This window comes from Malus sylvestris, chromosome 7 (genome assembly GCF_916048215.2).
Source record: "Malus sylvestris chromosome 7, drMalSylv7.2, whole genome shotgun sequence".
NCBI lineage: Eukaryota > Viridiplantae > Streptophyta > Magnoliopsida > Rosales > Rosaceae > Malus > Malus sylvestris.
The window spans coordinates 29,966,822-29,992,911 of NC_062266.1; the positions used below are offsets into that span (position 1 = coordinate 29,966,822).

The window sequence follows — 26,090 nt, forward strand, 5'->3', positions numbered from 1 at the left end:
TGCTCTCTCTGCACATAACAAGGGTCATGGGTGCTCTCTCTGCACATAACAAGATTATTGCAGCAAAGCAATTTGTAGGGATTATGTAACTGTAAGCTAAAAATTCTAAAATGACGACGTTGGACAACGACCTTTTTTATTCTCGAGTGTCGGGGATACATACAGGATGAAAATGACATTTTCTTCAATCTATTTAATGAATGAATCATTTATGTAAGTACATATGTAAAGAGATATTTTAGGTTGCAATTAACTGTAGCGTTGGTGAATTACATGATGGTGGTTAGAGGTAGCAGGTTGAAATGTCTCTGTGAGTCATTATTGTTCCCTAAATGTGAACATGCACTTGATATATTATTTATATGTTGTCGTTATTATTGGTACCGTTAATATATAGGGAACTGTTATAGGCACTCCAAAAATCTCATTCTACACTCTTCACTAGTGTATTTTTCTTTCTAAATATAGAAAGTTTGCAGTGTAGAATGAGAATTTTAGAGTGCCAATAACAATTCCCAATATATATTGTGCTTGCAAATTTAGTTAACTGCAACTTAGAATGAATGTATATGTAAATGTGTATGTATTTGATATATCTAACCAAACTTTTGGATATTGTTACTTATATATATATATATATATATATATATATATATATATATATATATATATATATATATATATATATATATATCCTTGCATGTAGATTCTTCAATTGCCTACAAGAACTCTCTCTCTCTCTCTCTCTCTATGAACAACAGAGGCCCTTATCACTCAACTTTATACATCAAATAAATTTTGTTTCCACTGACATTTGCATGTGAATGTACGTTCCCAAAGTGCAACTCACGTGAGTTTTTTGCTAGCAAGAGTCACAAGAATCCTATATACATATTACTACACTAAAGAATATTTCTTGGACACAATGTTTATGTATTTGTTTATGACAGTAACGATTTATTGGGTTATTGTTTTAAGTGAATCACAAAATTTTGGAACCTTATGAAGGAGCACAGATTTGTTGTCAAGCATTGCAAAACGATGGCTTTATGTGGTGATTGTGGCAAGGCTTGTCATTATATGAGATTTTTATTCCATTTTCAAATAATATGGAATGTCACGAGAAGCATTTCTGAATAAAGTAATACTTTCATTGCATGATTGTGCATGCCCTAATTAAATTGGTTCCAATTCTTTGTTGTTATTTTGATTTGCTTTGTCGCATGTTTTGGATACCTAATAGACACCAAAACGCGTACAGGTCATGAGTAGCGCACCATAATTATAACTACATATCACTTTCTAATTGAGATTATTATAAACAATTAAGAATTTCATTATTGCTGTGATCTCACAAATACAATAGAGTTTAACGCGTACATATGTCCTATGTTGATCAATTAATTAATTAAAAATAAATAAAATAAAAGCTTTTTAAAAATGTATTAATATTAAGGGGAGGGGGCCAAAACTATTACAATAATTTAATAAATGAGAGAGTTTCGAACCTGAGTCACATAAGTAGAAACATAACAACATATTCACTAGGATATTGAACCACATAAGATAAAATATAAGCATATTTGTCTTAGTCGGGTTTATACCCCAAAGCATTCCCTTCATTATGAAACATGTGAATGAGAACAATCAAATCCTTAAAGATTCTTCTGCAGCAACCTCCAACTTTTTGGCAACTAACAAGCCCTAAGATGAGTACGTATCATAGGTTAATTTATAACCCTCGAAATTGATGATAAAATAGATAGAGCTTAAAATCCTTTGCATTTCGGGTTTGAGGGATGGTAAGATAGAGCTTAAGATCCTTTGCCTTCGGGTTTGAGGGTGAACCTCTGTGTCCTACATATCGTTCTACTCCGATAAACTAACATTGCGTAACCCTCTATTTATTTGTAAAATAAATCGGAATGAATCAATTCATTATCATCAACCAAGTAGAAATTGCATGCATATATCCTCATAACAGGTTTTCCAAATCAAATAAAAATGTAAAATGCTTAGGGATTATTAAGGGAAAAAAAGGGCTACGGAAAACCTGACAAGAATTGGACAGCACTGAACAAATTAATAAAACGAAATCAGTCACTTCAATTTGATGAAGAAATGCTAGCTAATAGGTTTCAAAGGTATGAGGACAAATTATTGCTTATCTGTTTTAATTTGTTTTTTCCTACTTTTTTCTTCAGTATATTATCATATCGATAAGCATCAGGTCACGCTCAGTATTTTGATTCATGCCTTCCAGCGTATTACAAGTAGTGCATTTCATGGAGATAAAACCAATTAACCCAGTACTACCTGATCAGTAAGATGCATGAGAAATCAAATCAAAATTATGATGGATCTGTTTACATATACAAAATCAAAGCACATGCGCCATGATCAACCAAAACTAATCTGGGAAAATAATTGAGGGAAACCCTAATTCTTGGAAATTAAAAAAAAATTAAAAATAAGCTAAGGAAACCCTAATTTATGGAGGGCAAGGGACAAAGGTTGGGAGCAGGGTATGTGTATGTAGAGTATTGTTTGGTTGTAATGATTAATGGGCACACATGTGAATAGAGTTAGTACGTGATTTGTCTCTGTGGCGAATGGAGACAATGCTCGAACGAACAAGGACTAGCTAGGGAAAACTCTTGCTCTTAAGTCTCCTATACATGTACATTTACAATTATACATATATACACGTAGTGACAATATATGTTTGATTCATAAATATAAAGGTCTTGTGATACATAAAAAGTACATATATTGACTGCAGATGGAAATTGGAATTTTACTTGCATGCTTATTGGTATTTGGTGTAAGCTTAGGTTCTTTTTCCTCATCTACCTGTCCATGGAAGGAAATATATTTTTGGAAATATTTGACTAATTTTTATAAGTTTATATGCAAATGCATTGTCAAAAGTTAAAGAAGTGCTAATTCAATTATATATAACTTAATCTGACCTGCAAGTTGCACTCAAAATGATCATATGGTCCTGGAATGGATATAAAATTATAAATAGATTTTGGTTCATGATTGATTAGTACAAAGAACAAGTAGCTAGTTAGAACATGATGAAATCAACTATCCCATGCATAAATACTTAATGGTATGAATCTATGATTGCATATACATGGTACATATTTATATGAGTTTCAAAAAAATTAATTAAATTAAAAGGGGGTATGATGAGCAGATACGAGCTTAATGAATTTGGGCAGAGTGTATATATGCATATCTCCTTACACTCAAATTTGAATCATCCTATTTAATGTTGATTATCTCATCGTTTGTCAAGAAAAAGGTATAATGAATATGAACTAGAAGGTTATTTGCTAGCTAGAGATGATGAGAAGGTAGACATGGCACGTGTAGAGAGACGAAGAGAGAGAAAGGGAGAGGACAAAAGGGAAAACGGAGATGGGGAGGGGGATTGTGTGTTTGGGAGGAGGCTAAGCTAAAATAAACCCCGTGAGGCGTGTTTGGAGGCATTCCAAAACTCACTAACTAAACATGTATCGATCATATTTTGTTGCTTCTCTTCTCATGCACTTGTTTCGATGGCTCGATGGTTGGCCTATTCCACAAATCCACAGTTGCCACTCCCACCTCGATCCCTCTATATATCTCCATCACGTGCTCATGATTCCCCCATTTCTTCCCGCGCTTCACTTCTTTTTTTCCCTTTCTACCCCTTTCTCTGTATCATTTTCGCATCTTTATTCACTAACAATTCATAATTTTGGTGCATACATACACAAACACATATATATGTGAAATGAATATTCAGAATGAATGAAAGACATAAAATCTCTTTTGTTTTCAAGCTTATATTCGATCCTAAATGTTTTCTAGCTTAATATCAAGTGGCCTTAGCTTTCTGTATATCAACTTGCAGAGTACTCCAAAAACATGCATGCATGTGAAACTGATCGCTCTCAATATCACTATTACTGTTTTTATCGCCAGATGAATTATATACAGAATATATATGCAAAGATAAGTAATACATGTATATATATATTTTTTTTGTCGAAGACATGTATATATAAAGAACTTGGCTATATAATTTGATTAGAAACTAGAAGAATATATACTGTATAATCTTAATCATTAGCAACTTTGCAGATATGATCTATGATTTTATGCTGAACAGCTTGATAATGTTGGAAAGTTCATATAAATTATCAGTTTAGGTAGTACGTGGCTTGGTATGCATTTCTTTAATCAAAGACATTAATGTGATCTTATTTATAAGTAGTTAAGTTATTTTATCTGAAATGTTTTCAGCAATATTGCTGAATTCCACTTTATCATGTATATACATGATATGAAGAATATGTGTTGTTTCATGTTAAATTAATTTGTTTAGTGAATAAGTCACGTTGAATTCGATTTTTCCTGGAACAATTTGGTCAAATGCACTGTTATACCCAACAAATTAAGTAAACTTTAGGTTTAAGAAGCCCATTAGTACTAAATAAATAAGAAGACAAATGATTAATTATGTGCAATTAATCATCCCAAGGATTAACGAGAAATGTTATTTCCTTAAAGCGAGGGCATGTCAGTAATTGCAGCCAGAATATATTATCTATAGTACATTATTAATTTGTTGTGGGAAAAGAAAAAAAAACTGAGGCAGTCATGTGCAGGGAAGCAAACAGGATCATATAGATTTGAGAGCTCATCTCCCTCTTATAAAAAGCTTTCAGAGCTTTTCAGAGACTTGTATAAGGAAAAGAAAGAAGAGAGGCGAAAGTGAAAGCTGGGAAATCTGAAATATATATCGAATCCGATATCCTACTTTTTCCAGTTTCCATGGTTTCTAGGGAGCACAAGAGGGCAGCACTCTATGAGAAGCTGCAACTTCTTCGTTCTATTACTAACTCTCATGCTGTAATTCCCCCTGCTGCATTCATTTCTCAGGCTTTCCCTTTATTCTATTGGCCTAAATTCTCGAAGTTTTATATACACTAAACTACAATTGTTTCTTTTCACTAACACAAAGTACATGCAACTGGTTTCGTTTTATGTTGGCTGCCAGAAAAACCGCTTCTTCTTTCCGGTTTCGCACCAACTTGGGCGAAATGGGTCCCCCTGTTAAATATCTCATTTCTGCACCACTCTCTTGATTTTTAAACTAATGGGGAATTATTATTATGAATCTCATTCTCTTGGTCACCACCTTTGAATTTGATTTCAAAGGTTGAGATTAAAATTTTTCACCTTTGATATCAAATCCACGAGTGAGTGACTATATATATATATATTTCCTTGTTGCCTGATGGCCATGAGAACATTTCTGTTAAGATTATATTCGGAACCAATTTATTTCCGTGGTTTGTTAAGCTTATCAAGAGAAAACTGAAACAATATTATAAGTAGTATGCTGTGAGTTGTCAAAAGCTAAAAGTTCTTACAGTTTGTGTATATGTGTGTGTCTCTCATGACTGCCCCTCCGATATATATATTCGTTTTCTGAACATCTCAATATTCTATGTATGTTATCTTGATTTTAAAACTGAGGATCGAACATTAGAATTATATTGATAAAAATTCAATTATCTATTTGTGTAATTTACTACGTCTATATATCTAAAGAGAGAGATCAATTCATTTGGAACTTCATTATAAGTACCAAGCCGTCAGTTATGGCATTGATGTAATTATATGACACTTATCTAAATCTACGAGAGTGTGTTTGTGTGTGTATATATAGGTATACATATATATTGGTTATATACGGATATATGTGTGTGTGTACATATACATTTTGATTATTGACCGATATCAAAAGTATACATCTCTAACAGTACAGTTTTTGGTTTGCGCATGTGTCACAGCTAAACAAAACCTCAATCATAGTAGATGCCTCCAAGTACATTGAAGAGCTAAAACAAAAGGTGGAAAGACTGAATCAAGATATTGCAAATGCACAAACTACTTCATCATCAAGTGACCAAACTTCATTGCCTGTGGTACTTATACAAACTGAATTGACCCTTTTCCATATCGGGTGCTATGATTAATATTGTATTAATGTCCTTTTTAGCTGTATGGGTAGTAATATATAATGGGATTTTTAATTTGTTATAATTTGTAAATGTCCTTATTTTTTCAGCAGGTTACAGTGGAAACCCTAGAAAAAGGATTTCTGATAAATGTGTTTTCTGAGAAGAGTTGCCCAGGTTTGCTTGTGTCTGTTCTGGAAGCTTTCGAAGACTTGGGTCTCGATGTGCTTGAAGCTAGGGTTTCCTGTGCAGACAGTTTCAGGTTACAGGCAGTTGGAGGAGAAGTAAGACAATTCAATTCCTCTCTATATATATAAATAATTACTGAGGATTATATATAAACTTGTTCATGACAGCAGCTATAAGGTAAATTCGCTTTAATATTGTATAGAATGAAGAGGAAGGTGAAAGCATTGACGCTCATGCAGTAAAGCAAGCAGTGGCAGTGGCTATAAAAAACTGGAGCGAAAATACCGAAAATGAGTAATCAAGATTCGGTTGCTATATATAGCTACCTAGGTATGTTTGATGATGATCACATCAGTTTTCGCTTTCTTGGATAATGATGTAGCTTATCAAGGAATTAATCAAGCTTCAAACAACTTAAGTATTAGATCGGTTTTGTTGTAGTAGCTAGTTGGCTAGGATGGCATGAATGATATGTTGATTATCAAGGAATTAATCAAGCTTTAAACAACTTAGTTACAAATGCTTGATCAGCTAGATCCATACGAATGGGATGAATTAGCTCCTGATTAAATAAAAAGAATAATTAATCAACTTCGGGTCATATCAATATCAATAGTTTTGATTCTTAGGTTGATTAATAATATTAGAGTGCTTGTAAATGGCAGAGCAACCACGATCTACTGAAATTTAGTCATACGTCACTTCAGTTCCACTTTAAAAATTTATTTAGGGGGTGTAGTTAAATTAAGACCTCGAAAAAGTTTAAAAGACCTTTTTAAGTAGTAGATTTGCAGTGGTACTGAAAAATCAAAAGAGTACTAATAGGCAATAACAATCCCACAACCACCCTGGTGGTTCTGATATAAGAAATCTGTATATAAACGTTATAATTTACTAGATCAATAGTTTCTGATACTAAACAACGTCTAAATGAAAATCTACATGCTACAATTATATATTGATTAATAAACTATCCCTATATATAATCATTTTATAAATTTTGATTGTTAAACTGATCAAAATCAAATACTATCAAATTTTGACAGTTTGTAAATTGATCAATTCAGCTAATTTTTCAAGAATATGCAATTGATAATGATCTGTTTGATTTAATTAATTAGGGAATATATTTGTATGCAGTAGGGTATTATATTAACAGATCTAGCATAGAGAGTGCCGGGCTACCAATATGATTTTATGTGCTCGGATTGAGATTTTATCACCAGGATGGACAAGTAAGTCACTGCAAGCAAGAACATCTGTCCATATGCAGGCCCAAAGGAATTTCATCTTCTCCTTCTGTGCTTTAACTTCTTCAATTGATTCTAACACCCACCCGGACACGTCTTTGAGTGTCTGGATGCCATTAAAACAAAGGATAATTAACAAAATTAATCATTCCCTAACCCTAATTGCAGATGCAATATGGGTTTTTAAAAGATTGAAGTATTGACACAGTAAAACTGTTTCATTAAATAACCTACATAAATAGATTTTCCTTTCAAAGAAGATGCTTATGAAACAGTGAATGCCAAAGACAGAGAGTGCAAATATTCCAATTGTTAAATCAAGTCAAACTAATTAGAACTGCATACTTGCTTACTAGGATACAAAGAAAGCAGCCAATAACCTCAAATGGAAAACGTGGTTCAAAGGATTTTTTAAGGGTACATATGTTAAATTTCAGGTAGACGGGTCTATGGGCCTACTCCAACAACACCGATATTGTCCCCACTTGGCCACCTGCTCAATTCGTCAGGTGTGGGGTTTTAATACAAAAGGCCTCGGTATTAGTTAGAGTGAGGTAATTCTATTTAAGCTTATTTTCTTCTCTCCCTCTGTCTGATGTGGGACAATGGACTCCAACACTCCCCCGCATGTGAGACCCCATTTTATGGGTCACACGTGGAGTTCCACACATCGGCAACCACGTGGAGCCAAGTTAGGGCTCACCCATTAGCGCGGGGCCAATGGGGACCCACCTATTCACATGGCATCTCTTGGCCTACGTGGAGCCAAGTCGGGGCTCATCCATTTGCGCAGGGCCAAAGGGGACCCACCCATTCACATGGCAATACGGGCCCGTCCCCTGACTCTGATACCATATTAAATTTCAGGTAGATGGGCCACGGGCCCACTCCAACAATACCGATACTATCCTCACTTGGGCACCTGCTCAATTCGTTGAGTGTGAGGTTTTAATACAAAAGACCTCGGTGTTAGTTAGAGTGGGGTAATTATATTTAAACTTATTTTCTTCTCTCCTTCTGTCCAATGTGGGACAATGGATTCCAACAAGATATGCATGTGGAGCGGCACGACACATCACTAAACGGGAATTTCTCGTATATAACCAATATTTACCCTCTAATTTCGTAAGAGTGGCGTTAAGTCTAGCCCATTGTCTTATCATTTCACCTTCTTTAAAATATAAATATCAATGACAAATATCTCATCTTATAAAATGACATTTAAGGACTTAAACAATAACTACTAACATTTTGCCACATCATCATTAGTTGAAATAGTAGAACCACAAGAAACAAAAAAAATTAAAAAACCCACCCTACTGTACAAGCCCAACCAGTCCACACCCGCACGCCTCCCTAATGGTGGCGTCGATGCTAGCTCCTCCTCCCTTTTTAAATTCCCTTTCTCTTATGATGGATGACAGCCTTAATCTAATTCCGGCGGAATGGAGATTGTGAACAATGAAGTGGAATATATAGGTGGAGCTATGCAGGTGAGTGGTTGTGTAACATCCCACATCGACCAACGGAGAGGGGATGATGTGCCTTATATGTACATGCCCACCTCCATATAGCACGAGGCCTTTTGGGGACTCACTGGCTTCGGATTCCATTGGAACTTTGAAGTTAAGCGAGTTTGAGCGAGAGCATTCCCAAGATGGGTGATCCGCTGGAAAGTTCTCGTGTGAGTTCCCAGAAACAAAACCGTGAGGGTGTGGCCGGGGCTTAAAGCGGATAATATCGTGCTATGACGGAGTCGAGTCTAGGATGTGACAGAATGGTATCAGAGCCACTCAGCCGTTCGGTGCGAGTGTGTCGACGAGGACATCGGGTCCCCTAGGGGGTGGATTGTAACATCCCACATCGACCAACGGAGAGGGGGTGATGTGCCTTATATGTACATGCCCACCTCTATATAGCACGAGGCTTTTTGAGGACTCACTGGCTTCGGATTCCATTGGAACTCCGAAGTTAAGCGAGTTCGAGCGAGAGCATTCCCAGGATGGATGACCTACTGGAAAGTTCTTGTGTGAGTTCCTAGAAACAAAACCATGAGGACGTGGCCAGGGCCCAAAACGAACAAAATCGTACTATGGCGGAGTCAAGTCTAGGATGTGACAGGTTATGAGGCTATGACCGTGCTGTGAAGGGTGGCATAGGGTAGGGCATAGGTGTAGGCGTGCCTAAAATTTTAGGGGTCGTGGTGTTGTTGGGGTTTTGGAGGTCTGATTTTTTTTTTTTTTTTTTTTTTTTGCAGCGAGTGGCGAGAGTTCCGTCTTTGAAGGTCAATCTGCCTCATTTCGGTTCCTTTTTCTCTCTCAAATATCTTCAGAACACAACCCTCAATCCAACAAAAAGAATAAGGGAGCGAGCAAAGTAATTCTCACTGCACATGTACAAAGTGCAACAATGCATTGACATACTCATATTTCTTGTCCATAGTCTGATATTCAATCATTAATTGGCACTATGACTTGGTTTTTTATGGTGATATATATGTACCATTACCTCTTTTGCCATCTCCATCCTTCTTCGAGCTTGACCCAGAAAAGAGGTGACTGTGGACCTTCCATGTCTACCTTGATGGATTCTTGTTTGTTGTTTGAATTACTGTTGAATATGTACCATAATTGTTTTTTTTTTTTCTTGAGATAAATATATTTTACATGTATATATACATATATATATATATATATATATATTTATATATACATATTACAGAAAATAAAAATTAAAGAACACAAAGATATTTAAAGGGTTATAATTGGAATAATGGTGGGTAGGAAAAGAGTGATGTTATTATTTACCCTTTTATAGTGGGTGGGAATATAATGTGGGTGGGAAGATAAGACAATGGAGTGGGCTTAGTACCACTCTTTCATAAATATCAGTTTTTATAAGAACTATCAATTATAGCAAAAAACATGCTTAAATAGACCAAACTGCCCTAAAAATTATTATCAAATTACTCTACACCTAAAATCATTCGAATTCATGTTCATTCAAACTCACAACAAGATTGCTTACTTGTTGCCAAAGTCTCCCCCACCGCCGCAACCCTCCACCCCTCTGCCTGTGCTTATCCTTCTCCTTTATATTGTTTTGAAATGTTTAATTAAAAAAACTAAAATAATAATTAGTTTTTGTTCTTATACTTTCGGTATGCCTTGAAAACCTAACAAGGATGGCATGTTGGGAGCAAGGATGGCATGTTGCCATCTGTTCACTGATCATTAGGAGCTCTATCTTTTGTCAAAAGCCCATCAGAATTGCATGTAGACAAACAAATTTCAATTTTTATTGCAAAACCAAAATCATAAACAAAATATCTGATTGATGGGGAGGTGGAGATGAGACCGTGAGCTGTGGATGGAATTGTCAAACAGCAAGTTTTCTTGGAAATGAATTCAGGTTCATTCATAAACAGGTGGAATTGAATAAACATGTTCATTCATCTAATAGTGTTTGGATTTTGGGTTAGGTTTATTATTAACTTTGAGGGTATTGAGGTCTATTCCAGTAAAATTTTGGATATATGTGATAGTTTAATAAAAACTGACATTTATGAAATTAGAGTGTAAATTTTGGCCATATATGATAAATTCTCTCACTAAACCCTGATCATTTGTCTATTTCGCACTTCTCCATGAAGGCTGGTCTTGCTTTATATTCATCTCGCACGAGAGTCATAGCGTCATAAAGGAACCCCTAGATAAATGTAATGCCAAATCCGCGACTTCATCTGTTGCTTGCTGCACTGGTATGAGCAATAGTAATAATATGTTCTGACGAATAAAAGGCCACGCAGAAAAATTCTCTAGCAAGTTCACATTCGTCATCGAGTTTATCCATCAAATCATTGTACTTGCGTTCAAAATCATCCATACTCATCTCCATCCCCTTTTGTGGATATACAAAAGCAACTCCGAAAGCAGCTGTGCCTTACATTATTGGTTCAACCATTTTTGTGGGCATTAAGTGCAACAGCCATGAGAGCGCTATAACCCCGATCAAAGATAGTGCTGTCGCGACTAGCTTTTGTTGGAGCCACTGTCATCATACACTCATTCCAGTTCAATGTGCATGTAAGGCCATAAGACTTAACGACCTCTTCTACATTAGTAGCCCTCATTCTCACAGATCAGATCATCATTCTGGAAAACGATAGTGGACCCCTCCAGATGTCTTCGGGCTGATCGTCTATGTCTATTCGACACCCTCGTTTTGACTTTTGAGTAGACTAGGGTTAGGGTTTTTATCTTGCCTATTTTTTTTGGTAATTAACGGGTTAGGGTTTGTATTAGTTAAGGTTTCCATCTTTCCGTTTTTCTTGTAGGCTAATCTGTGGGCTTCTGTTTATTGTTTGAGTTATATTAGGGTCGATGTATGTTTTAGGTTTAAAGTTTCAAAAAATGTTTGTAGGTACTACGATCTAATGGTATTATTCAGTTATAAGTGAGACGACTTAGATTTGATTCCCACCAAATTAAAGTGAATTCGGACTAAATTATTATGGCTAGCTTATTGTGAGGCTTAATCCACTACCTCAACTATATGTAAAATGTTTCAAAAAAAGGGTTTAAAAAATTGTTTTCTAAAAGGAAAACAAACAAATAGAATTTTAGATTATTTTGGTATAATCACATTGGTTTGCGGATGTGCTTCTCCTAGGCATTTGAGTTTGAATCCTCCTTCTTTCCGCAAGTGACAAATGGCATATGAAATAAAACAATTTGAGAATACGTTTGGTGATTTATCCTAAAATGTCTTTCCAAAAACGAAAAATGTTAAAAACTATATTGTAGCAATATTTGAAGATGTGAAAAATTGTAAACAGTACACACGTAAATACTTTTCCGAGAAGTCTTGGGTCAATTTAGATGTAAATACTTGCACAATAGTAAGAACATGATCAATCAATAACATAAGAACATGATCAATCAATAACATTCCCTTACAACTGAATTTCTTTTGTCATCCATCAATGATGCTCTAGAAATCTGTACACATAGATGTGGATTCTTAAGTGCAAACGTATCATATTTAGCAGAGAAAATTATGTCATGCATATTTTTAACAATGTATTCCAAGGCATTCTCCCTCAGTGTTAGGCTGGAACAAACGTCTGCGACCTCTAAAACATCAAGAGCATTGGCTGAGCTCAAAGACTTATGCATATGACGCTCACATAGCTTCTGCAAGTACGAGATTCCATACTTATCAGCTGCAAGGGACAAGGAGTAGATGTGTTTGTTCATCTTCTCTTCTGACAAGTCCCCATGGTACAGAAATTCCAAGAGAGACTCGAGCTCTTCATGGTTCAGTTCGGGCAGTTTTATGGTGTCGTTTGGTGGAGCCTTGCATCCATCTAAGTCTAGAATGTTGTTAAAAATTTCTAATCTTATTGCCTACATACATGACATTAACAACCAAAATGTAAAAGTTAGAATTGGTTTCTCAATACATTCATATGTGGTTAACTGCACCGCGGACGATATATCGATGACATGTTGATAACTATATCGATCACATCTTTACAACTGTAAGTTTACAGTATCAACAATGTCATCAATATTGACCACGTGTCCTCATTTGAAAAATAAGGTTAACCGCCTCGTAAAACAACTTTACATGTCCATATTGATAAGTGAATTTTATATTATATATTTAACCCTATTCTTAGTATATTTTGGTTCATATTTTGGAAGAATTTTGATACTTTGAATTATATTTCTAATATAGGACTTTTGATTTCCTCTGAAGCAAAACGTGGTCAAATTGATGAATTTTGGAGTAATTCTAGTTGGAGGACATTCGTGAGTCACTTGGCTTGATTGTATCAAAATATTAGATTTTCCCATCAAGCGGTTATTTTCTGGCAATAAAATAAATGAGCGATGTGCAGTGCTGGAATAGTGACGTTTTGGGCTTGAATTGCATTTTTGGAGCCCAATATGACCTCGGATGGGTTTGTAGCCTTCTGGAGATGTGTTCAGAATGTCTTGATCTTCAAAACAAGCTATCATGGGGGGATTTGGAGGATATCTGAGACTAAAACGTGGCTGTACAGTTACCTGGCAGATTCTCCTAGTTTAATTAGAATTTTATTTTCTAAGCTATTTTATTATTATTTAGTTTCCTAGTTGGAATAAGAGACCTATGTCTTAGGGTTTGTGCGATGGCTTAGCAAATATATTGCTCTGCCGTCTACAGTTTTTCTCTACGCTTATTATTATTCAACTTCAGAGACAAAGAACTTTGCTAGGGTTCTTGGAGATTTTCTACTTTAAGGTGCTTTCATTCCGTTTATTCTTAATAATATTTTCTATGATTGCAATTATGCATATGTGTAACTAATTCCTTTTGCTAGGGCGAAGCCTTGAGCGTTAGCATGAATATGTAATTTTTATTTAATTGCTTATGATTGATTGCATGCACATTTTGACTTATTGATCACTGTTTTAAACTATCTAACTATCTTGATGACTGGCCACCATTAGGATGTTTAGACAAGTAATTGGATGCAATTCGGTCGAAATATCACTGGAGGATTGAGTATTGCTTCTTGTGATTGATAATTGTAATTTCATCTAAGGCGAATATCACGCTCTTAGGGGTTGCATGATTTTTCAAAAGGTTTTCATAGAATTTAATGAGTCTTACATGTTTATATTTGATCTGAATATCATAGACAGATTGCATGGTAGATATACGTTCTTGCTTGAATATCACGAGGAGAATATATATTAGGAAAACCTAACCTTCAAAGTGGCATGTGGAGATCATAAGTAATTGGTAGAAATTCATAGGATTGCTAGGTGATGGTGGAACCCTAGTGCCTTTATAAATTGGTATTTAAAACTCTTTTCTTCGATTATATTAGTTTTTGTTTAAAATTCGTTTTTAATATTACCCAATCTCAAAATCTCTTTTCTCAAGTTTTAATTCTAAGTAGTTGATTAGGAATTGTTTTTTACATAAATTGTTCAAATAGTCCTTGAGGAGAACGAACTTGCATGAGCATCTATACTACCACATCCTTGTATTATTGCAAGTATTTCATGTGATTTTGCCCTTATTTGCATAGATGGTAAAAATCCTATCACATATGTTATTAACTGGTTAATTAATTGATAAACAAAGAGAGAAGGAGATCAGTCACCAATAAGGCTCTATGGGCAGGGACTGGAGGACCATCATCACCAGGTTGCAACAATATGTCGGTGTGGATTTTATCTCTAAGTGCAACAGAAAACCCACTTAGGAGTCTAATCTTCTCATTGAGTTCTTCGGACACTTCGTTCATATTATGTACCCATTTTGATACATTTTCGGGAGTCTGTGGGAGAAAAGAAATTAGCAGCACATCACAAAATGACACTATTCAGATTGCATAACATGTTCTTAACATAATTAAGTTTTGAGCTTAAAGAACTTGGAACACGGTTTTTTTTCTTTCCAAAGTATAACTTGGTTTGTTCTTCGACTATTTGTGATTTTTCTAGTTGAGGTTGCTTGCCTTGGGTAGGATCCTCCTAACCAAGCAGTGTGGGTTGTTGGATTTTCATCCAACGGCTACAAACAAGGGGATTCCTTTAAAGTTATATTAATTATAGCCGTTGAATGAAAATCCAACAGTCCACACTGCTTGGTCAGGAGGATCCTCTCCTTGGGCTCAGGAGAGGATCCAAATCCTATGAAAAGTGATAGATTGAATGCTTTTCGTCTGTATCCATTGATAAACTATAAAGTGCAATATATACAACCCTAGGTCAACTAATTAACTCTACAACAATGGCTAGAAGATCGTATCCCACATTTAGTGGGATTTGACTTAAACCATATTCGGTAAATATATTACAAAATATATTACTATGATATTTCTTAATACTCCCCCTCAAGTTGGAGAATGAATATTATGAAGTCTTAACTTGTTGCACAGTGTCACCAATTGATATTTTCCCAAGGCCTTTGTAAATATATCTGCTAACTAAAAACGTGTATGTAACACCCTGTCCCGAAACATTGATTCCGGATCATTTACTAAAAATTAACCAATTTTCTATACCTAGAAAGTTTGCCCAAAAAGAATTAATCTCGGTTATTTTAAGGCTGCATCTAACTCTCCCGTTAGACTATCTACAAACCCTTGAATGAGATCAAGCATTTCGTAGTTCACAAATCAATCTCTTACCCGTTTCCAAAATTATTCAAGTGGTGGCATTACTCAGTATTATAACAAGCAATTGAATCATAGAAATTTGGATACCAAGTATGAATTCACAATGTTGATGCACAAAACCGGAGGTCTTGGAACAACGTAAATCCGACCGTGAATATGCAAGAAATGTAAATAACACAAGATGTATCGTGGTTCACCCCAAAGTTTGGGCTACGTCCACACTGATATTTGTATTTCTCTTAGATGTTGAAGAGAGAGAGAACCTTTGTAATGTGAGAAGGGATGTGAGAGGGTGAGGGAGGCTTCAAGCCTAAGAATTGGCCTCTCCTAATTGTGAGGGTAAGGACTCCTTTTATAGAATAAGGGCTCCTCACTTATTACATATTTGCCCCTTCCTTTATTACATAATTATATTTAAGTCCCTCGAGTATTTGTACGAGATCTAAATACGGAGGCCCTAAGTATGATACAAACAGTAGTCCCCCAAGTCTTCAGTTAAGAGAGTCTTTTGGCTGGAGACTTGAAATTCAGTCCATGTGTGGGCCGAAGTAACTAGATGTCGTCTAAAACTGATACTCGATATGAGGCGATGCCCAATCTGAAACGATACTCAACTAGAAGTAGCACATGTTGCGAGGATGTTCTGTTTGTGGCTTATGTTGCCTTGGTTGTATTGGCTTGTGGCGTTGAAGGTGAGGGAGTCCTTTTTATAGAATAAGGGCTCGCTCCTCAATACATAAGTGATGGGTTAGAGTTGATGCTCGTTGCGAGGCGGTTGCTCAGTAGGCGGTGATGCTCTCTAATGATGGTGATGAGTCATTTTTATAGAATAAGGGCTCTCTCCTCAATACATAAGTAATGGGTTAGGAGTGATTTTCGCGACAATGCGATTGCTCAGCTGGCGGCGTTGCTCTAAAATGAAGGTGAGGGAGTCCCTTTTATAAAATAAGGGCTCGCTCCTCAATACATGAATAATAGGTGCTCTCTGATGAAAGTGAGTGAGTCTCTTTTATAGAATAAGGGCTCGCTCCTCAATACATAAGTGATGGGCTAGAGTCCCCTAAGTATTTTTTTATGAGGTCCAGTTGAGGCCCAATATATGGTATATAATGTAGTCCCCCAAGTCTTCGATCAATAGAGTCTGTTGGCTGGAGACTTCAAATTGAATCCATGTATGGGCCAAAGTGGCGGTTGTTCGGAGATGGTATTTATATACCCTGCACTGAAGCTTTGTAGGTGAAGCTTTGCAAGTGAAGCTTTGAAGCTGGAGCTTTTGTAAATGAAGCTTTTGAAGCTAAAGCTTTTGTAAATGAAGATTTTGAAGCTAGAGCTTTTGTAAATAAAACTTTTGAAGCTAGAGCTCTGTAAGTGAAGCTTTTGAAGCTAGAGCTTTTGTAAATGAAGCTTTTGAAGCTAGAGCTCTGTAAATGAAGCTTTCAAAGCTAGAGCTCTGTAAATGAAGCTTTTGAAGCTGATTGACATGAGTGATGCTCATGAATGTTTATGTTGATTGACATGAGTGATGCTCATGGATGTTGACATGAGTGATGTTTATGAATGTTTATGCATGATTGATATGAGTGATGCTCATGAATGTTTATGTATGATTGACATGAGTAATGCTCATGTATAATTTGAAGTACTGGGCGTACTTTTGATCACTTGGTTGGTGATAATAGCGGCAGGCTGCTGAATAATTTTGGAGTACTGGGCGTACTTTTGATCAACTGGTTAGCAATAATAGCGGCGGGCTGCCGAATAATTTGGAGTACTGGGCGTACTTTTGATCACCTGGTTGGCGATAATAGCGGCGGGGTGCCGAATAATTTTTTGTAGTACTGAGCGTACTTTTGGTCACCTAGTTGGTGATAATAGTGGCAGGGTGCCGAATAATTTTTGTAGTAGTGGACTACTTTTGGTCACGTGGTTGGTGCTATTTTGGGCTTATGGGCCTTTACCCTCAATACAACATTCCAGCCCATTTATTTTGAGCTTTGCCCTTTTTTTTGTCTTTTTTTTTTACCCTCTGATGAGGTTTATACAAATGTTTCCAAAAAATAAGGAAAATAAATTACATCATTAAAAAATAAATCCGACCATCTGCTTAATGGGTCACACCCATAATTCTCTTTTCTGCATGCCATCACTACCTCAATTATGTCTGCTTCTTTTTTTTCTTTCACTTTCTGCTTTTATTGATGCTTTTCACTTTTGTGGGAGTGGTTGAGCTGTCTGATGGCCTTTCTTTTCTTTTTGTTGGATAAGTGCGACAAAGCATGCTAGCACATGCGAAAAGTTATTCCCTTTGTCCAAGTGGGTTGTTGAAGATAACCCATCCTGATTGCAGCACCATAAGCCTGCACCTTGGCAGTATAAGTATGACTTTTTCCATGTGGTCGACAAAAGTAAGTCATCAAGTATATCATGGACCCAGAAGAGTATGTAAACTTATCTTTGCAGATTTGCATGTTTACTTTTTTTTTTTTTTGAAAAGCATGTTTTGGGGAAGTGGTTGATGAAAATGGCGTCCAAGTCCTTGTCGAACAACTCCTTTGGCACCGTCCATTCGAACTCATTGAAACTCAGATCCAAAAATTTCAGTTCCAGCAACTGTTGAAAGACCCGAGGGAACTTTCCAACGAACCGATTGTTGCTCAAATCGAGCTCGAACAGCAGCTTGAAGCGGTTGAACTTGTGAGGAACAGTTCCATAGAACCTGTTGGATTTGATGTGGAGTAATGCGAGATCCGTGATCAGCCCAAGCTCATTCGGCAAGTACCCGGCAATAATCTCCTCCCTGATCCTTTCCTTCCCTAACTAGCGCTCGATCATCTCGTTGTGGACGGACCTCGGGTTGTGGAGCGGGTCGGAGACGATGACAGAGCAAACGCTAACGTCTTCGGCGAGCTTGGCTTGCTTAAGGGTGTTAACTTCGATAATGGCGCCGCTAGGAGGAGATCTGGAGATTTGGTTCCTGACTGAAGTTGTACTGCAGCGCGTTTCTAGTTGATTCGCTTACACTTGCATGGTACGGATTGGATATATTTTGGACTTAGAAACCTCGGGACAAAGTGTAAAATGGTATTATTGTAATATAGTGGGCGGAGAAGGCCTTCTTTTAAGCAGGGCCTGGAGGCTGCCAACCGGCCACGCCTCACGTTCCTCTGAATTGAGAAGTTTCATCAAATTCTAGAATTGGAGGCAGGGAGTAATCAAAAGGCTTATCAGAAAAACATGATGAAAGTTGAGAGAGAGATAGGGGGCTCTGAGAAGGTTTGAGATTTAGATCTTTTCTGTTTCTGGGTTTTTATGATTTTGTAGATTCACAGTGGAGGTGAAAAATTGAAAGAGAAACCGACGTAATTTTTTGTGTCGTTTCCCACAAACAGCGCCAAATGTTGATGCACAAAACCGGAGGTCTTGGAACAATGTAAATCCGACCGTGAATCTGCAAGAAATGTAAATAACACAAGATGTATCGTGGTTCACCCCAAGGTTTGGGCTACGTCCACACTGATATTTGTATTTCTCTGAGATGTTAAAGAGGGAGAGAACCTCTGTAATGTAAGATGGGATGTGAGAGGGTGAGGGGGGCTTCAGGCCTAAGAATTGACCTCTTTTAATTGTGAAGGTGAAGAGTCTTTTTATAGAATAAGGGCTCATCACTTATTACATATTTACCCCTTCCTTTATTACATAATTACATTTAAGTCCCCCGAGTATTATTTGTACGAGATCTAAATACGGAGGCCCAAAGTATGGAACAAATATTGAAATCTACATAAAAAGACAGCATCAGCCATTTGGCCACGCGCCGCAGTACGCGGCGGTTTCCAGCGGATGGAATCCTTAAATTCTGACCACCTCTAAAAATTCTCAAATTTTACAGGCATGTAGATCTAGTAGAGCAAGTTTTATACCTGTGGATAAGTCCAATTTGGCCGGGAAAGGCCCCAAATTGGCTAGCACCCGTCGAAAAACCCTAGAATGGGTGAGCTTCAATTCTCTTTCCTCGGTGTTCCAACGCCCCCACAACTGGTTGGGTCTTATCCCTGGTCCAAGGGGAGTTGATTAAGGGTGGTGGGTGGTAAGACTAACCGGAACGGTGGGAACGCCGTAAAAACTTCACCGGTCACACACCCGGTTTTACATGGTTTTGGACTTAAAAACCCTTGAATTTGGGTGAATATGGTAGATGGGGGGTTGTGGAAGAGATTGCAGGTGGTGGATGGGTGAAAATTGCCTGAAAAATGGCAGAGATTGGCTGGAATTAAACGGGGTTAAAATCGAGTTGGCCGTGGTTGAGTGGGTCGACGGCAATGGAGGAATATTTCTCTCCCCTCTCTTTATTGGTTCCCTCATCTCTCCCCCTTTTCCTGATTGGTCCCTAATTTCTTCCTTAAATCTCATTGGGCCGAAACCATTGGTTCATTTATTCAACAACCTGATTGGGATTCTTTCCCACAAAGTGGGAGTTCATTTAATTTAATTATAATCTATAGTTTAGTAAAACGATTTCAAACGTCCGTAACTATACCGTTATATTCCGGACTTGCAAACGATTTTCCCTTATGCATTCGTGGTTTTAAGATTTATTCGAAAACATTAATTGTGACTTCAACCTATTGATAAAATTTTACAACATAAATTCCGCAAACAAAATTTCAAAATTTCTCTATTAAATTTTCATGACCATAAATCAATTTTTCTTCTATTTTCTCCACACATTCATAATTATAATATCAAATTCATATATTTAAATTTTTTTTAGGGTATTACATTCGACCCCCATTAAAATAAATCTTGTCCCCGAGATTTCAATCACTGACTAAGGATAAGGTATTTGAAACCAATCCACAATACCGTTAATATTGAACGAAATCAAAATCTTATTCTATGATTTCATTCATATCCTCACGTGAACCAAACTAACCATATTAATCATATAGCCATAAAATATGCATGCGTCATCAGTTATGGCCACAATATCGAATCCAAACAAAGACAACTCTTGACTTTGGCAACCAAACCAACCAAATTTGTAATTACAAGCTTTCCCCGTCAACTATTTTTCCTCAAACGTAAAAAAATGGGGTCCAAGATCAAGAAAAACATCATACGTGTCACACAACTGGGCAAAAGCTAGGTCACAGTTATTCCTTTCCTTCTTTCACCACTATATATTAAACCAATCATAGCATCGGTTTGTGATTTCATCCTCGTTCGTGAAATCATCATGACTTCATCAATATTAAAATTTTCAACCATAATTATCATTGGTCATAAGATTTTAAAATTTCTAGCCATAATCATCATTGGCAAAATAATGATCTCCACCATTGATTAACGAAAATGGATTAGAACTACTCCCACCATTCCATTTATAGCGAATAAAATCATAACCTCAGTCTCCGAGTTTATCCAAGCTCAAAATAGAGAAATCAACTAATAAATCATCGTGATTCTCACCCATATACTCAGATTTCCAGCAACATTTATTGGCAGAATAAATATCATAAATTATAGCCATACACATTGGCAAAAATAAATATCAAACACCAAGCTGCAATCTTCATTGGCTAATAAATACCAGATTATCAATCCACATCTACCATTGGCTAGATATATACTAGCATAATAACCACAATCATTGGCAAGCCACTTACCCTCATTGGCTATACACAGCCGTTACCATGATTCTTCATCAAAATTTCTCGCCACACTCACTGATGATATCAAACATTAGAATTTTTTTTCTTCTTTATATTCATCATTAGCAAAACAAATATCATAAATTTTAGCCAAAATCATTGGAATTTCAAATCACAATTACTCACAATTTTCTTTTATCCCAATAAATAACTAGTAGACTGGAAAAGATTGTAATATACCTGGCCAATACACATTACACATATTTATCACTTCAATAACTCATTCTTGCAGCCCACACATGGAGCTTCTCCCCGAAAACATTGGGCCTTTGTGCCCATTCAACCATTTCTCCACATTCCATGGGTCATTTCGCCTAAATTCCACATCCACGGCCTGTTTCGCCCCAATTCATCATCCACAGGCTGTTTTCGCCCAATTCAACATCCACGGGCCTTTTCACCCAATTCATCATCCACATGTCATTTTCGCCCAATTCAATATTTCTCAATTGCACAGGTATAATACGACTTTTCCATCTACTTGTCACAATTTCACAATTCCCTTAACATTCAAAATTTTTCAAAATGCATAACCTAATATCAACTCAATTAAAGATTAATCCAAGACTTCAATCAAACACTCATCTTTGAAGCTATAACATGAAATATGATAATTTAAAAATTTTCTACTCCTATTCAATTCGATTCATTCAATTCATTCATGGTGATTCATAATACATGCATTCCCCATAATTTCCTCATTAATCATAGAACTTGTGAAATATTGCAATGTCAATACAATTCACATCCACAACCATCCATAATATCTCACATTGTAAGGTATGATCATTTGCTCTGATACCATTTGTAACACCCCGTTCCGAAACATTGATTCCGGATCATTTATTTTAGAGTAATTACGATGATGGCCAAAATGACTCATGTTTATTTAACTACCCATGTTCACAAGATCTATAACCAAATTTATATACTAAAAACATAAGGTTAATTTACTAAAAATTAACAATCAATTTTCTATACCTAGAAAGTTTGCCCAAAAGAATTACTCTCGGTTATTTTAAGGCTGCATCTAACTCTCCCGTTAGACTGCCTACGTACCCTTGAACGAGATCAAGCCTTTTGCAGTGCACAAATCAATCTCTTACCCATTTTCTGAAATTATTCAAGTGGTGGCATTACTCAGTATTATAACAAGCAATTGAACCACAGAAATTTGGATACCAAGTACGAATTCACAATCGAAAAATTTGCATAAAAAGATAGCGTTGACCCTCTATCCACGCGTCGCCGCACACGGCTGTTTCCGGCGGATGGAATCCCTAAATTCCGACCAACTCTAAAAATTCTCAAATTTTACAGGCATGTAGATCTTAATGAGTAGAGCAAGTTTTATACATGTGGCCAAGTTCAATTTGGCCGGGAAAGGCCCCAAATTGGCTTGCACCTGTTAAAAACCCTATAATAGGTGAGCTTCGATTCTCCTTGGTGTTCCAACGCCCCTACAACTAGTTAGGTCTTGTCTTTGGTCCAAGGGGAGTTGATTATGGGTGGTGGTGGGTGGTAAGACTCGACGGAACGGTGGGATCGCTGTCAAAACTCCACCGGTCACACACATGTTTTACACGGTTTTAGACTTAAAAACCCTTAAATTTGGGCGAATATGGTAGATGGGGAGTTGTCGAAGAGATTGCAGGTGGTGAATGGGTGAAAATCGCCTAAAAAATGACGGAGATTGGCCGAAATTAAACCAGGTTGGCCGTGGTTGAGCGGGTCGACGAGAGTGGAGGAATGTTTCTCTATCCTCTCTTCATTGGTTCCCTCCTCTCTCCTCATTTTCCTGATTGGTCCCTGATTTCTTCCTTAAATCTCATTGTGCCGAAACCATTGGTTCCTTCATTCAACAACACACCGTGATTGGGATTCTTTCCCACAAAGTGGGAGTTCATTTAATTTAAATATAATCTATAGTTTAGTAAAACGATTTCAAACGTCCGTAACTATACCGTTATAATCCGGACTTGCAAACGGCTTTCGCTTATGCGTTCGTGGTTTTAAGATTTATTTGGAAATATTAATTGTGACTTCCACTTATCGATAAAATTTTACAGCATAAATTCCGCAAACAAAATTTCAAAATTTCTCTATTACATTTTCATGACCATAAATCAATTTATCTTCGATTTTCTCCACACATTCATAATTATGAATATCAAATTCATATATTTAAATTTGTTAGGGTATTACAGTGTAGGTACATGTGAAGGATTAATCATTCCAGCCAGCTTGCAATTTTTCTCGAACAATGTGACAATCAATTTCAATATGGTTTGTCTGCTCATGAAAAACAAGATTAGCTACAATATATAGGGCAGCTTGATTGTCACAAAATAATGGTGTGGAAACTTTTTGCGGAACCTTTAAATCTTGCAATATATAGCGTAACCAAGTCAACTCTAAACATGTATTGGCTATAGCTCGATACTCGGCCTTTGTAGATGACTGAGAAACATTGTTTTGTTTCTTGGATTTCCATAAGATAAAAGAATTTCCAAGAAAAATACAATATCCTCTAACTGAAATTCTTATGGCACGAAAACCTCCCCAATCAGTATCACAAAAAGGCCTTTAACTCAAGATTGTCGGATACAGGGAATAACAAACCTTGACCAGGTGTACCTTTGATGTACTTGAGAATTTGTAAAGCTGCATCCCAATGAGGTTTGCGAGGCTCATGCATGAATTGACTCAATGTGCGAACCAGAAAGACTATGTCAGGCCTAGTGACAGTAAGATAAATTAGTCGTCCGACTAGTGTTCTGTACTTGGTTGGATCATCTAACAATGCCCCGTCAGTGGGAGTGAGTTTCAAATTATGTTCCATCAGAAACTTATCTAGGCATGCACCTGTAAGTCCAGAATCTTGCAAAATATCTAATGCATATTTTCTTTGAGACATGAAAATGCATTTCTTGGAGCGAGAGAATTCAGTGCCTAAAAAATATTTCAAATCACCAAGATCTTTGATACATAAGCGTGTGAGAAGAAATGTTTTGAGTTGTTCCATCTCTTAAAGATCATTTCTTGTAAGAAGTATGTCGTCTATATAGATAAGAACTGCATTGAATGAAGTACCTTGAGCCTTGGTAAAAAGAGAATAATCAGCTTTTGATTGTTGATAACCAGCTTTCTGAATGGTGATTGAAAAAGTGGAAAACCAGTTTTTAGAGGCCTATTTGAGTCCATATAGAGATTTTTTAAGTCGACATACAATGTTATCCCCATGTCGGCGAATACCAGGAGGAGGTTCCATGAAAACTACCTCATGCAAATCACCATGGAGAAAAGTGTTCTGAACGTCCAATTGATGAATGAACCAGTGATGGGCACTAGCAACAGCAAGGAGGCAATGCAGAATGATGAGTTTGGCAGTAGGAGAAAAGGTTTCCTGATAATCGATGCCCTCAATTTGAGTGTATCCTTTAGCAACAAGTCGAGCCTTGTACCGCTCAATTGTGCCATCAGAGTTGTATTTAATTTTATAAACTCATTTGCAAACAATGGGTTTGTGACCTACAGGCAAGGGATCACCATGTATTGTTTTGCTACAAAGCTGTTAATTCTGCATTCATGGCAATGGGATCAAGGATAGCCTGAGCATAAGAAGTGGGTTCAGTGAGGCCTGTAATGTTAGCTAGAAAAGCACAATGGGCAGAAGAAAGCCGCGAATAAGAAATAAACTGAGAAATAGGATATTGAGTACCTGAGGAATGACGAGGCTCTGAGGAAGAGTGACTGACCTGGTTGGTAACGTGATAGTATTTATGCCATAATAGAGGTTGCTTAGGATAGAGAGATTGGCGTAGGAGTGGTGGGGATAGTAACTGGGCTGAGGTAGACGCATCAGGTGGATGAGAGAGGTCTGATGGAGATGTAGATGCGTCAGGTGGACGAGGGCAGTTCAACATGGGAATGTGTGATGGAGTTTCTTGTGGGGAAGGGGAAGTGATGTTTGATGGGAGCATGTCAGGAGAATGAGGAGTAGGTGGTGAGGGCCCTAGGCGAGATAGGTGTAAAGGGGTAAGATTAGGTGGAGGGGACTGTAGTCTATAAGGTTGTGATGGGTAAGATTAGGTGATGGAAGCTGGTTAGAGGAATATATGGGTGCGAGTGGGTTGACAAAGTGGGTGTCAACAAGTCTTGGAGATGGGGTTGTTGGCAATGGGAGAGGCTCGGCATGGTCAGTCAAAATGGGGGGAAGTTGGGATCATAGGTGAGGATGTCATAGAGTGAAAAGGAAAAATGGTCTCAGTAAATTGAACATCACGACTGACAAAAAATATTTGAGTTTCTAGATCGTATAATTTGTAACCCTTTTGACCAGTAGGGTATCCAACAAAGACACAACGTTTAGCACGAGAATCAAATTTTTGTGTAGGGCGAACAACAGTGGCACAACACAAACAACCAAAAACTTTCAAGTGACCAAAAAATGGCGGACGGTTATATAATAACTTAAAGGGGATTTGTTGGATAACAAAAGAAATTGTAATAGGTTAATAAGGTAGACATCAGTGAAGACACAATCGCCCTAAAATGAAAGGGGTACCTAAGATTGGAAACGTAAGCTACGTGCAACAATGATATTGTGACAATGCGTACATTCAACAACGCTATTTTGTTGTGGAGTGTAGACACATGTGCGTTGATATTCAATGCCTTTAGTTTGAAAAAAAAAATCATTTATGGATAAAAATTCAGACCCATTATCAACCCT

General features: G+C 36.9%; 1 protein-coding gene and 1 long non-coding RNA gene across 8 annotated transcripts in view; both read left to right on the forward strand.

Moving 5' to 3' along the window:
* The window catches only part of LOC126630827 (uncharacterized), a 60,852-nt gene that overhangs the window by 24,649 nt on the left and 10,113 nt on the right, over positions 1 to 26,090 (forward strand). The window lies entirely within an intron of this gene.
* Positions 4,669 to 9,981, forward strand: LOC126630826 (transcription factor SCREAM2-like). Of its 7 annotated transcripts, none has more exons than XM_050301033.1 (5): positions 4,674 to 4,908; positions 5,856 to 5,990; positions 6,134 to 6,307; positions 6,415 to 6,542; positions 9,720 to 9,981. In XM_050301033.1, the coding sequence occupies exons 1-4, from the start codon at positions 4,831 to 4,833 to the stop codon at positions 6,508 to 6,510; spliced, it is 483 nt and encodes a 160-aa protein (XP_050156990.1). In that variant the 5' UTR covers positions 4,674 to 4,830; the 3' UTR covers positions 6,511 to 6,542; positions 9,720 to 9,981. The 7 variants fall into 7 exon arrangements, 6 of the variants coding, with proteins under 6 accessions (XP_050156992.1, XP_050156991.1, XP_050156990.1 ...); XM_050301030.1 differs by lacking the exon at positions 9,720 to 9,981 and adding an exon at positions 7,353 to 7,651; XM_050301032.1 differs by lacking the exon at positions 9,720 to 9,981 and adding an exon at positions 7,356 to 7,651.

What these genes read in the sequence shown, in the direction of transcription:
- LOC126630826 (XM_050301033.1), top strand. Translation starts at nt 4,831, where the DNA reads ATGGTTTCTAGGGAGCACAAGAGGGCAGCACTCTATGAGAAGCTGCAA. An exon ending in ACCAAACTTCATTGCCTGTG is followed by an intron (nt 5,991 to 6,133) that starts GTACTTATACAA and finishes TTATTTTTTCAG; the next exon opens with CAGGTTACAGTGGAAACCCT. An exon ending in TACAGGCAGTTGGAGGAGAA is followed by an intron (nt 6,308 to 6,414) that starts GTAAGACAATTC and finishes AATATTGTATAG; the next exon opens with AATGAAGAGGAAGGTGAAAG.